Raw genomic sequence first — 12,977 nt, 5'->3', positions numbered from 1 at the left:
GAACAATTAAACTCTTAAATGTGAACATGATAAGAGTACAGAACACACTAAAGTCTGAAATGGTTTAAAATATACTTTAAATGAAAATGCAATGTGTTTCCTATTAAACTATGTGCAGTATGAAACTAATACATCCGTTGTACACACAAAGTGGTGCACGCTCCAGTAAAGACATGAAAGAGAAAAATGCAAAAGAATGCACTTTTCTTTTTTAAAAGTCAAGTAAAACATATTTATATAACTGCAGAAAGATTTAGCCTCATCACATGCCATGCAATTTGCTCCAGTTCCACCACTCATACAGTTTGTCTCTGTTTCATTATATAGTTAAAATAGGTTTCCCTTTTCCAAAAAGGGTTCACTCTATTGAAAAAAATGATATATCATCAAAAATATTCAAAGTAAATCTTCGGGTCCCACAGCAGCAAACAGAATTTCCAAATGGAAGCTGTAATGGAAGCTTTCCCAAGGTAAAATGAAAACAGTCAAAACTGACTTTGGGTTGTGTTCAAGTTCATGCAATTGTCATGGTTTCATGCAGTTGATGATGTTTACATTATCATGGATACTAACAGAGATAAAAGTGTTATGAAATTCCCTGCAGCTCAATAATACAAAATGTTAGCGCAACCAGCCCACTTGTGTAAAAATGTTGGCTGACACTGTCAAAAGGGTGTTCCGTATTTCACTTGTATACAGCCCGTATACAATTGGATTCAAAAGCGGCGGTACAAGGAATATCAGCATACCCATTATTTTTTGCAAGTCAGCTGAGACATTTTTGAACCTGTGAGATAAAATTGTGAAAGTGCTCACAATCTCAAATATGATTAATATAAGCAACTGTGCGACGCACGTGTTGACAGCTTTTGTTTTTGCTTCCGACCTTCTTGTAACCATACATGTGATCAGTATCTTTACATAGGAAAACACCTGAATAGACACACTTACAGCTTGCATTGCAGCTGTGGTAAATAACCCTAGGACATTATTGACTGTCGTGTTTCCACATGTGAGCTTCAGAAGAGACGGGTTGTCACAGAACACATTCATGATCACAGATTTACAACGGGGAAGCCTTGTCTGCAAAGAGAACAAGGATGTGATCAAGACAAAGTCAAGGCCCCAGACTAGTGAGATGATACAAATTATAACTCTGGGGGTCATGATGGAGCTGTAGCGTAGCGGCATGCAGATGGCGGCATAACGATCAAAAGACATGGCTGCGAGAATAAACAAAATTCCACCACCATACATGTGGAGCAAGAAGGCTTGCAAAACACAAAGAGGATAGTAGACCGTGTTTGTCTCTGTAACAAGGTCCGAAAGCACTTTGGGTAACATTGCAGACACGCCTATCAAGTCGTTGAGGGGCAGACTAAACAGGATGAAATACATGGGCTTATGGAGGTTCCTTTTCAGAATGATCAAACTCAACAACATCAGGTTGCAAAAGACGCTAAATAAATAAATTGCAATACCAAATAAAAACATGGGATACTTTCCTCCAGGTGGAATAACAAATGTGTCGAGGGTTAACTCAGATCTGAACCCAAAAGATTTGTTCTCCATTTCTTCTCCCGCTAACTGTAGATCAAAAAGAAATAAATGTCATTGCCAGAAACTGCGTAGTAATCGCAACGATCTGTGGAGAGCTTCCCTGCAGCAGCCTACTTATTCTATGTTTACACAGCAGTGACTTGTTTACGTCACTTGTGCCTCAGTGATTCTCATTGGCTTTCCAATAACGAATACACTACTTCCTTAGAAATATCGACCAGAACTGTACCTATAGGAATGTGTGAAATCACACCGGCACAAAAACAAAATCCTTCACTAAGAAAAACCAAACTGTCTTACATGAATGACTTACCAATAGTGTTTTGGTAAAGGTGTGGTACTACAGCTAGTAAATTGTTGTTAGTCTAGAGCTGCCCTCAAATCATAAATGACATGGATAAACCCAACAAACTGATTGGCAGATCAATTAGAACACAGAAGAGGGTAATATTGCAAAAAAGCAGATGTATATAATGTGAAGCTTCTAAGACCAACTGCTTGCTGGGATTAGTCTTTAATCCATATAAATGTTTCTAAAAATAAAGACAGGAATAATCACTTTGAGAAGTCGCTGCTAAGCTCACTGTCAACCTGTCACGAATGGGGGACAGGAGACAGCCGTGAGGTGAGTTTAATAGTTTATTGACACGATAATGGAAGCAGACGGAGATATGAGGAATAGGCAGGCAGATGATCAGGATGGAACGTTAACAGGAGGGTAGTCCGAGTTCCAGGTTACGGACTGGAGGAGAGTCCCTTGGATCAGCCGGTAGGGATTCAGGAACGTAGCTTGGAGTCTGCGGTGTCCTGTAGAGACGAGACCAGACACTGAGTGTATGAAGAGGAGCCAAATATAAAGGGATGTGAACTGATGAGGTGCAGAGACGATGATTAGAATTCAGGGGACTGTGAACGAGTGGGAGGAGTGAGTGAAGCTGATGGGATCCTGACACAACCGCTGTTAATGGTGTAAACAAAAAAAATATTTTTGTTGGGTATTTGTCTCGATGACAAGCTATGATTATACTGTACATGTACACAACTTTCATTTCCTTGCTCTAGCACTGTGGTTAATGTGTCATTCTGAATGTTTTTGCTTTTCATATTTTAACATTAGTCGCAGAAGAAATAAGGTCAAAATAAAAATCAAACCTCAACTATAATAACTGAACTGTAGGTATAAATATAATTTTCCTTCTTATGGCAATTATAACATTGCGTCTCTCCACTTAATCAACAGATACTCTTCATGTTTTTACAATCACAGTCACTTTGACCTTTGAGATTTACAGAGATGATCCATGAAAAGAGCCGCCACTAGTTTTAATACTAAAACCAGTTATTTGGCCTCCAGTACTCTAGTACAAGGAAGGTCTGAAGGCTCTGAAGTTTATTCTTCTTATGTTTCCGTTCACATAAAAACGGTTTTCACACAAGAAACTAAACACGTTTGGCATATCATGGAGCTATGATACACGACAAATTTGGTTGAGTTACATCAGCCAGATGCGTCATTACTTTATCAAAACTAATGTGGTAATGAGCCCCATTGAGATGCAGTCAATAGAAGTATTAACTGTCTCATATTGTAATTAATCCCCGGAGAGTGAGTAATTCCTTGTTGTTTGCTGATGAAGGATGCTGTTTAATAACTCCCAGGGGAGGCTGTAACATCTTTGTCTGCATGTGAAAAACAAACTGTAAACATTTTATTTGAAATCCACAGTTTGGATGGATATGACAAATGGCTCATTAAATTATTATACAGCCTTTTTCTATTGTTTTATATGTTCCAGAAGAAATAGGCAAATTGAAAAAGTGGTCACATCATGCCTTTGGGAACAAGGCTCTGGGTCGTGCACACAAACAAGTGGTTTGGACATTATGACACCAAGAACATGACTAATCATCTCACCCAAGAGAAATGGACATGATGGACCCTTGAGTTACTTTTATAATTGATTTGACCAAACAATTCTTTTTGGGCTGAGGTTAAGCAAACTTTAAAATGAACTTGTCCCATAGCTTTGCTTACAAATATTAGGCCATATGCCGTACATATTGATACACAGACATTTTTTTGGCTTAACTGAATTATCTGTTTGTAACTGTTGTGTATATTTTGAAGACAAAGTTGTGTAAATTGTATCTGCTGGCTGATTTAACTTTAACTGTTTTACTATCTTCACTCCAAAGGCAATTAGACAAATTAGAAAGATTTCAATCAGGTGCTAAATTAATATTCCAACTTTAATGTTGACCTTATTTAAATTAAGATGAAATTGTATTATTGTAGCATGCTGTACAAGTAAAGGAATACTTTTAAATTTACTCCCAATGTTGCTGCCGCGTAGTTGCGTAGCTTTGAATTGGATTTACGTAACAACATATAAGTAGTTAAAGGTACTTGTTGGTTTTGAATAGTGACAGGTATAAAACAAATGGAATTGGGTTTCTGTGTCTAAACAAAATAAATGAAAAAATCTTAACTTAAGATTCCCGACCAGGAGCAGCTTAACCATTGTTACATAAAACATTGGCAATCTAATGAGGAGGACAGTGGGCTGACGTCACATGTTAGTCACGCTGAACATAAAGTAGATCGTAGTAGACGATCTGGCTGCTGAGTTGTGAATCCCACCTCCTCAGGCATTCATGTACGGGATAGAGCTCATTTCACACAAGTCCTTTCAATGTATAGAATGGGTCAAAAATGATTTTGGGTTCATAATGTAATGGTTGTTCCCATGAAATAATTTATTTGTGCTCAGTATTTCTGCAGGAGGGGATTCAATTTAGTTGTCAAAGAAGTAAGTATTGTCCTTTAAACATAAAGTTTTCCATTCTTTTCTTTGTTCTTATTAGTTGTTTTATTTTTTCTCATTTTGTTCACTTTGTCCGATTGAAATAAAGAATGAAAGGTGCAATTAATAACAAAAGAATGCCTGATGTTTGATTGTTGTTCCACCTATCACTGTAAAAGCGCCTGATATTTTTTTCTCTCATAGGTCTTTCATCAGTTGACCGAGAATGGAAAACAACACGACAAGTGATATCTTAAAGATCCAAGGCTTCGACATATCCCCAAATTTCATGTACCCGTTGTTTTTCTTACTGCTGTTTGTCTACCTCACCTTGATGTGCTCTAACATCGGACTCCTTGTGCTCATCATCAGTGAGGAGAAGCTGCACCAGCCCATGTACATTCTTTTTTGCAACCTCGCCGTCAACGACCTCATGGGCAACACAGTGCTTCTGCCTCAGCTGATGGCTCACGTCGTTTCGACCGAACGCTTCGTCACCTACAACCAGTGTGTGGCTCAAGCCTTTCACAGCCACACGTTCGGGTCCGCCTCCCATATGATCCTCATCATCATGTCGATAGACAGATACGTGGCCATATGTCACCCCTTGAGGTACGCCTCCATAATGACCACCAAAGCTGTGGTTGTGCTATCAGCCAGTGCGTGGGCGGTGTCGCTGGTGCTGGTGTCTGTTTTGATAGGGCTCACGGTGAGGCTGTCCCGCTGCAGGTCGGTGATACAAAACGCTTACTGTGACAACGCGTCGCTGTTCAAGCTCTCCTGTGAGGACGCGTCCATCAATAATATCTATGGGCTCTTCTTCACCGTTGTGCTGTTCAGTTGCTCGATGGGAGGCATCGCTGTGACCTATTTCAGAATAGCTGTCATTTGCTGGATAAAGAAAAGCAAAGAGTTGAATAACAGAGCACTTCAAACCTGCACCAGCCACCTTGTTCTGTATCTCATTATGCTCTGGTCGGGGTTCTTGACAATCATATTGCACCGTTTTCCAAACTATCCAGATTTAAGGAAAATTGCCTACATTTTATTTCATGTGGTCCCTGCCAATTTAAATCCAATAATTTATGGAATGCAATCAAGAACATTACGGGACAAAATTATCCAAATACTGCAAAGAAAAGTGACTCCAACCTGATGCTTGATAAGGTGGGAGGAAAAAAGACAAATAAGACATGGACAAGTACCCTTGTTTCAATTGAAACCATTTATATTTGAAATAGCAAATTATTTCTGCACTCTCTTCTCAATTAAATCAGATGTATTTGTTATATATTTTTTTGATGAAAGGGAAGAAAATTGTCTTCTGTCATCCGTGTGATTTCGGGATACATTTCTACTATTTGCAGATAGAATTTTTAAGCTCAACATAATAAAGTTTCATAAAGTGTCACAATGGTATAATGACGGTCTACTGGCCCCCCGTGTGCTAGACCCCAGTAACGAGCCCTCCTCCATTGTGTCTTATTGTTATTATCATCACACTTTCTGTTGGCTTTTCCTCTTCCCGAGTCCCCTGGATAAGTGCAATGTTTCATATAGCCCATAAGTTTGACAACTCATGTAAATTAAAATACAGTACAACACAAAGAACACAACATTTACTAGAATTGTGTATATAATACTTTGCTTGTAATTGTTTTAGATTTCCTAACAATAAAAATGTCCCAAATGAACAGATTTTGTTTTTTTCAGGTATCTTTAACTTGATTTTAAACTTCTCATTGAATGAAAAGCAAATTGAAATAATTATAACCACAAGCATTTGTATAATTTTTCTATTTCATTTGAGAATAATGAAATGGTTTCAGAACTACACATTTTACGATACTTCCATACAGAATCATGTTTGAAATGTCTGAGGCAGCAATGCATCGCACAATTTGTCACTGCTTTGGGCTGCATCTTTGAATTCCTTGACTTATTGTTTCTTACTAAATGAAATACATTAACAGGAACTAATCCATATTGGTGAACATGTGTTGATTTACTAACTGACTTTTTATTTCCGAGCATAATTACTATCACACAGTATTGTGACAAAAGTCGGGAATGCAAGTTGACGACAACAACAAAACCAATCAACACAATTTGTATTAATTGTCTAATAGTAATAATTAGGAATGCAGTCAGGTGGGTGATGGCATCATTCAGAATAAACCATTACTAACATTAAATCATCGGGTACAGTAACACACTAAGAGTAAGGGCCGCTTGTCAGACCGGCTGTTAGATGGCTTTCCCCATAATGAGAAGGCTCAGGAAAAAGACCATGATGAAGAATATCCACATGAAGAAGCGGTCTAAAACTTTAGCAACTTTCTTCCACTCCCCAGTCCTTTTCTGTGTTGCCCTCTGATCTCTGTAACAGTTGGCTATGTACTCAATGTTACGCAGTAGCTGCCTCTCACTGCTTTGGCTGTTGCAGGAAACCTCTCCGTCTCTTCTCTCTCCATCGCTCACACCTCCCTTCCTGCATCTGGTCTGACCCCCGGCCTCTCCACAGTCCATGCTCATGTAACTGCCGTGTTTCCAAGTGCTATAGTTGCTGGTAGGGTTCTTCCCGATGGAGCCTATTGGGCTCATCGTCTGATCCGCATCTTCCCTCTCCTCTGCGTCCACCGTCTCGTGCCCTGCCTCCATCCTGAAGACGCAGTCCTCTCGGCCCGGCCCTGCCTGACCATTCATGCCGCAGTTGGTGTTCCGTACGAGTGGAGGCTCCTCTTTCTCCGGCTGAGGTGACAAGCAGTTCTCCCCGACTTCGAACACGAAACACATTCTGGCCATGTACTGCAGAATAACTTTCTTGGCCCACTTGGGAACAGGCTTTGCATCTGGACCACAGTGGTGTATGTTCATAATGAAGATGGTCAGGGCAGTGGAGGTCGTGATCATGGTCATCGTTGCAATGTAATACTTTCCTGCGGAAGCAAAGGACAGAGAGGAATCAGCAGAGTTGCAACTTGCAATTGTAACACAAGTTTTGGATTTAACTCCATTGTATGTATGGCCCTTTACCGATAAGTGGCACATTCTCAGAGGGTGGCATAATCTCTGCAACCAACAGCTGAAAGACAGTGAGGGCCAGCATCACGGTGACACCCAATGACACCTTCTCCCCAGAGTCAGCGGGCAGGTAGAAGCCCAGTGGCGCCAGGAAAGAAATCATCACGCATGGGATGAGCAAGTTGTAGACATAAAAGGACGCTCTTCTATTCAGTTTCAGTGTGAAGGTCACATCAGGGTAAGGGTCAGCGCAGCAGCCATACTGAACTATGTTCTTATTGGCCGGCATTCCCAGCACCACCCACTCCACATTTTCCACTAGGTCGGCCAGGTCCGCGCTCTCCATGGCATTCAGGATATCCAGCTGGTTACCGTTGTAGGTCCAGGAGCCGTAAGTGAACCTGCACTGCTGAGCGTCGAAGGGGAAGAAAGACACGTCCACTTTGCAGGAGCTCTTGGTGATAGCCGGGGAGTCCCACATCATCTGGCCGTCATGCCGGATCACCACGTTGGTGTCCATGGAGCCAGTGAAATGGTCATCAGCACTGACAAACAGAGAAAAGGTTCATACCAAGAGGTAATTTGGATAAAGTACCAGTCAAAGGATTGGACTCATTTGCTCCTTCAATTTAATGAGAAAGTGTGTCCAAATTTTGGACACACTGTTAAGAAGATGGACAAAGAAATTTGATCAGAATACAAAGGCACAAGTGCACCAACTGGGGGGGAGAGTCAACACATTTGAGAGAGTTGCACTCATTCCTCAGTGTTATGTCTGCATTTTATATTTCAGAAATGCTGAGTGTTTACATGTGTCTGCATTTGATTATATATATAGCTATAGTTATAGCTATATAGTTATATAGTTATGTGCAATGGAAATTACTTACTCTCTGGTTAACAATATGCTCTGCTACTCTTGGAAATACGTCCTTCATCTTTGGCATAGAAGTGATTGACTAAATTGTAAATGTTCAGTCTGTATTATTTTGTTTTTCTCAGCACTCTTCTATATAAAAATCAGACAAAGGCCTGGACACTCTTATGAATAATGTCTTCAACGACTGTTCAGCTTGTCCCTTTTATTCTGACCAATAAATAGTAGAATGTGATCCCTAAATGATTAACTCAATACCAATCCGACCTACTTGTTATATAGGACTATATCAGGTCTCCATACATAACTACTAGGTATGCGGATGGTATCGAGTCCATCGTAATCATCTTTATTCCATTTGAGGTGCGCATCAAACCACACTTGCCGTATCCATAAATATGCAGTCAAAATTTGGTTTCGCTCGTCCTGAAAAACATTAGGGATTATAAGTACTTGACAATCGGAGAAATGGGATATTGCAGGAAAAACGGGGATCTGATCAAATATAAACGTGTCATTATTGAGTGGGTTTCTCCACGGATGTGGTGCGGTGTTTTACCATGTCGATAATTTGTGACAGCGTAACCTGCAGGGTCACATTCAGTATGGTGGTTGTGTCCTCCACAGGCCTCAGCGCGCTCGTATAGTTGGTGAATAAATCGTTCAAGAGCTTCTGAGCGTATTTCCCCTGAGCACACCAACAGGCTGAGACAGGGAGAGGAAGGATTTACGGTCACATCGCCAAAAAGATCATGTTGCGTTTCACTTAATGGTGCCACATCACTTTTGTTTATAATTCTTTAGTCAGGGAAAGGGTTTTGTTCAAAGGATATTCAGATGCGATGAGTTTTGATCAATACATTTTCTGGCCTACGACATTCAGAGTAAATGCAGAGATATGGATTCTGAGGAGAATTTGCATCACAGATGGTGGAAGGGGAAAAAGAAGCATATCAGATTGTTTTATAAACTCTAGAAAGACTTCTATCATCTGCCAGCAGTGGCTTTATTAGGTCCCCCTGTGTGGGTTATGATATTAACAATTTAATAAGGAAATAATTGTCAGGAACCATTCTATGAGATGAATAGTTTTAAAATGGAAACACTGGATTTTTTTTCTAACAATAGCTCGTCTCCTTGTCAACAATGGATTTGGGCCAGCCAGATGTCAACCCTCAAACGCTGTTTCAGTAAAGCCTCTGAGCAGGATGCAAAGAACCTCTGCGGGATTATAATGTTAGCAAATCCTTTAACGACTGCTTTTCTCATTGTGGGTTTGCTTGGAAGAGGAATAGAATTCTGAGAGAAAATGAATGAACCATGAATCCACATTTTACTGTTAAAGAATGACATTGTCAGAGCTCGGCCAATCACAGTTGATCAACAACACTCTATGCACATGTTTATGCACATGCTTCAAATAAGCCCAGTTGGCTTCTTCCTTCCTTATTTCTATATTGTTTGTTTATTGTTTATTTTGTATTGCTTAAATTGTGCAAATTAAGAAATCATAAAAATCATGAATCACATCCTTGTCACCCTTTCTGGCACAGGTTGTCTCTCTAAAACTGAAATAAACTGCAAACAATTCATAATGCATTATTTAAGAGAACATGGGGTCATTTCAAATGAATGGAAACTTACTTGGTAAAATAGTGACACACAGAAGCAAGCGACATGCAGTTTGGGTTCTCCATCTTTTCATCTTGCTGAAACAAACGACCTCGATCCCAAGAGCATCTGGGCCGCTGTGTGCCTATAAAGAGTTTCCTTCACCAAAGGTCACCAGCAGAGCGTGACGTGTGATCGGGAGAGAGGAAAGCCGAGGAGAGGCGGGGCGGCCCCACATGTTATAACCGCGTAATACGCACAAACCACAAGGAATTACTACTACAAAAATAAAAACGGATAACCAATTTGCTCTCGAGCATGCACCGCCAGTCCCAATAGCAGAAAAACGGCACCTAAATAGTTACTTAACGTATTCTATTCATAACAACATTACGGTCCATGATGCGTGCGCGCGTCCCCGTGGATAGGCTGCGCCGCCCTAACGCAGCATCCTCTGCACTCTCCTCCTCCGCTCGCTCTCTCTTCCGGGTACTGATGCCTTTCATGCTGTGACCGTGTTTTCCTCCCACTATCTGTAGCACGGGGGGGGAATGCTGCATTCGCTGCCCTGTTGTCGTGTTTTGCGAGCAATCAAGTGGATTTCAGTGAATGCAAAAGCTGTCACGCGCACGCGGATGTGAGATCTGCTGCGCGACGCGCTGCTCTCTCTGAGGCGCTGCATGCTATTGTTGGCATCCCGAATACCCCAGATCGATCCACCCTGCATCGTGTTATCACGAGTGTTATTGTTACAGCATTGACACGCTAGGCGCGTGCACTGTGTGGCAGTAGTTGGTAAACAGCCAGTCGAGGTAGGTTGGTTCCGGTATTTTTAGACTGCATATGTTCAGTTACTGCATGCCCGAGTGTCAAAATGTCCCCACATAACTGATTGAATATTGACAATATGTGAGCACTTCATAAATACCTCATATGTAGCCCATCATTTTTGAACGAAGTTAATAATTTCAGTATCACACATGCCTCGCCTTTGTAAGACATTTTTTAAATGAAGCATTTCGCACTGTTTTCAGACCAAGATGCTACAGGGCTCCAGCATCTTGGGGCACGAGAGGCCCCTGGTCATCAGGGTATCATTCGGCGCCTGTGTTGGGTTTACTGTGTGCCTACCGCTGGTTGGACTGATAACCTGCATCTTTATATCCTCTGTTTTTCATTATGACGACTCTACTGGTACACATTGCCGGGTAATTTCCTCATTTGGCGAAATGCACCACGCCATCTTTTGCTTCAAATGCTCAGGTTGTACTAAATCGTCACTGTGTTTTACAGGTCCCTAATTACTTGCCATCCATCAGTGCCTCAATAAGCCTGAGCCCTGAGTGCCACATATGGCGGTTCTGTATCGGACTCCACTCGGCTCCGAGGCTCCTGGTGGCATTTACCTACTTCAAATTTTACAAGGCACGATTTGCCTCGAGGTTCCCGGAGAGTTCACTCAGTTGCTTCAGTCTGGCCTTTTCCGTTTGTGAAAACCTCGGCCTCTTGCTCCTCACATACGTGTCATCGAGTGAAACGTACTGTGAGTAATGCTTGTTTTTTATTGGAAAGGTTTTATTCAAACCACTGCTTTCCTTTTGATTTACATTTTAAGTAAACAGAGATTTAGAATTTAATTGCACATACTAGAATGGGTTTGAAGGCTTTGACTTCTTGTATACAGAGATTTTCAATTGGTTGAAACGTTACCATAGCCTTAGGTCAAAGATGCATTGCCTTAAAGTATTTTATTTGGCAGCTCATGGATACAATGACTCTCTGTCCCCTCTCTTTGTATATATTGTATCCTCAGTTGTACATAAGGAAGGCTTTGTGCTCTTCCTTGCCAGTTCCCTTATCTACATGGCGATAACTTGCCGTTTATGGAAGACTATTAGGAAGAATTCATTGAGTCCTGAGGTAAGGGATGCCAAATGACTCACAAAATGAAATCTCTCATGCCATTTGCAGCACTTCCTCCACTTCAGGTCCACTTTTCTGTGTTGATTGTCATCTTCCTTACAGGATGCCATGTCTCACTGTTGGAAAGTGCGTCTCTTGCTTCTTAACGTGTCCTTCTGTGGTTTGGCCGGATTCTTCTATTGGAAACACAACATGTACTGCGAATCGGGGAGTAAGTAGGGTATTAAATTATTATTATTAAGTTTGATTCATTTGTTCTTATCTGTAAAAGGTTATAACGACGCTTCAAGAAACATGACACAAAACTTGTCCATCATGTATGTCTGTTTCTTATTTTCATAGGTTACACTTTATTTGCCCTGTTTGAGTATCTAGTGGTTGTCTCCAACATGGCCTTCCATCTCACAGCCGTGTGGGACTTTAAGAGCCGTGAGGTCATGGTCATTTCGTCCTCTGAAGATAAAGACTTCTGACTAGAACCTCAAGCACTAAGTGCTGAATGTACAACCACACATTCACCTGATGGGAACAGCCTTAATACTGCCCAGCTGAGATGAGTGGGATGAAGGCCCCTTCCGCACATTTCCATGATGTCAGACGAGCACATGTGCCACTGTACAGGCGGTTCTGTGAGCTCTAAGTGCTTTTTTTGCCTCTGTGTCTCATCCATGGATAACTTCACCTACACACAGTACTATATTTTATGTAATGTGAAATCTCAACTTTTGTACAAAGCACAACAAGATCTGGTCGTCTTACTGTATGTGTGCCAAAGTAAAGTGACAGTACGTCAACAACTACATGCTTGGTCTACTTTTTTCAACACGGTCAGAGGTTGAAATCAGGCAACAGTTGTCAAATGTGAACTATCTGTACTAAGTTACGTGTCACTGTAATGCCCTGTTGTTGATGTGCAGCAGGAATCACGATCATGCACCACTTAACTTTGACCCATTGCTTTATGATGTAAAAGAATCTTGTGGCTGATTACAAATGCAAATCAACAGAAAGAAAATGCACTAATGGCACTTACTTTACCTTGGTGAATGTATTTGACACATCATGCTTTTCCGTTAACTTCCATCCTTAAGGGATGTAAGGTAGGTCTACTTAGAATAATGGTGTTTTGAAATGAGTGTAGCCCAAAGCAATAACTCAATACCCTTAAGCGTCTTTCT

The 12,977-nt window shown here is 41.0% G+C and overlaps 4 protein-coding genes across 4 annotated transcripts; 2 read left to right on the top strand and 2 right to left on the bottom strand.

The window, feature by feature from the left end:
* Positions 1 to 621: 621 nt before the first annotated feature.
* On the bottom strand, positions 622 to 1,572 carry LOC120829396 (olfactory receptor 52B2-like). The gene has a single exon (XM_040193452.2). It carries the CDS (start codon positions 1,570 to 1,572, stop codon positions 622 to 624), a length of 951 nt encoding a protein of 316 aa, XP_040049386.2.
* Positions 1,573 to 4,575: 3,003 nt separating this feature from the next.
* Positions 4,576 to 6,522, top strand: LOC120826520 (olfactory receptor 52N5). Its single transcript, XM_040188891.2, has one exon. The coding sequence runs from the start codon at positions 4,591 to 4,593 to the stop codon at positions 5,518 to 5,520; it is 930 nt and encodes a 309-aa protein (XP_040044825.1). The 5' UTR covers positions 4,576 to 4,590; the 3' UTR covers positions 5,521 to 6,522.
* On the bottom strand, positions 5,571 to 10,546 carry chrna10a (cholinergic receptor, nicotinic, alpha 10a). The gene is made up of 5 exons (XM_040188879.2): positions 9,910 to 10,546; positions 8,825 to 8,970; positions 8,537 to 8,691; positions 7,401 to 7,933; positions 5,571 to 7,303 (listed from the first exon to the last, which is right to left on the bottom strand). Exons 1-5 carry the CDS (start codon positions 9,968 to 9,970, stop codon positions 6,612 to 6,614), a joined length of 1,587 nt encoding a protein of 528 aa, XP_040044813.1. The 5' UTR covers positions 9,971 to 10,546; the 3' UTR covers positions 5,571 to 6,611.
* On the top strand, positions 10,418 to 12,596 carry LOC120826530 (acyltransferase PGAP2). The gene is made up of 6 exons (XM_040188903.2): positions 10,418 to 10,688; positions 10,911 to 11,084; positions 11,170 to 11,419; positions 11,690 to 11,796; positions 11,902 to 12,010; positions 12,142 to 12,596. The coding sequence occupies exons 2-6, from the start codon at positions 10,917 to 10,919 to the stop codon at positions 12,270 to 12,272; spliced, it is 765 nt and encodes a 254-aa protein (XP_040044837.1). The 5' UTR covers positions 10,418 to 10,688; positions 10,911 to 10,916; the 3' UTR covers positions 12,273 to 12,596.
* The last annotated feature ends 381 nt before the right edge of the window (positions 12,597 to 12,977 follow it).

This window comes from Gasterosteus aculeatus, chromosome 1 (assembly GCF_964276395.1).
Source record: "Gasterosteus aculeatus chromosome 1, fGasAcu3.hap1.1, whole genome shotgun sequence".
In the NCBI taxonomy this organism is placed as follows: domain Eukaryota; kingdom Metazoa; phylum Chordata; class Actinopteri; order Perciformes; family Gasterosteidae; genus Gasterosteus; species Gasterosteus aculeatus.
Note: the sequence above shows the minus strand (reverse complement) of the source record. Positions and strands in the feature narration are given on the sequence as shown.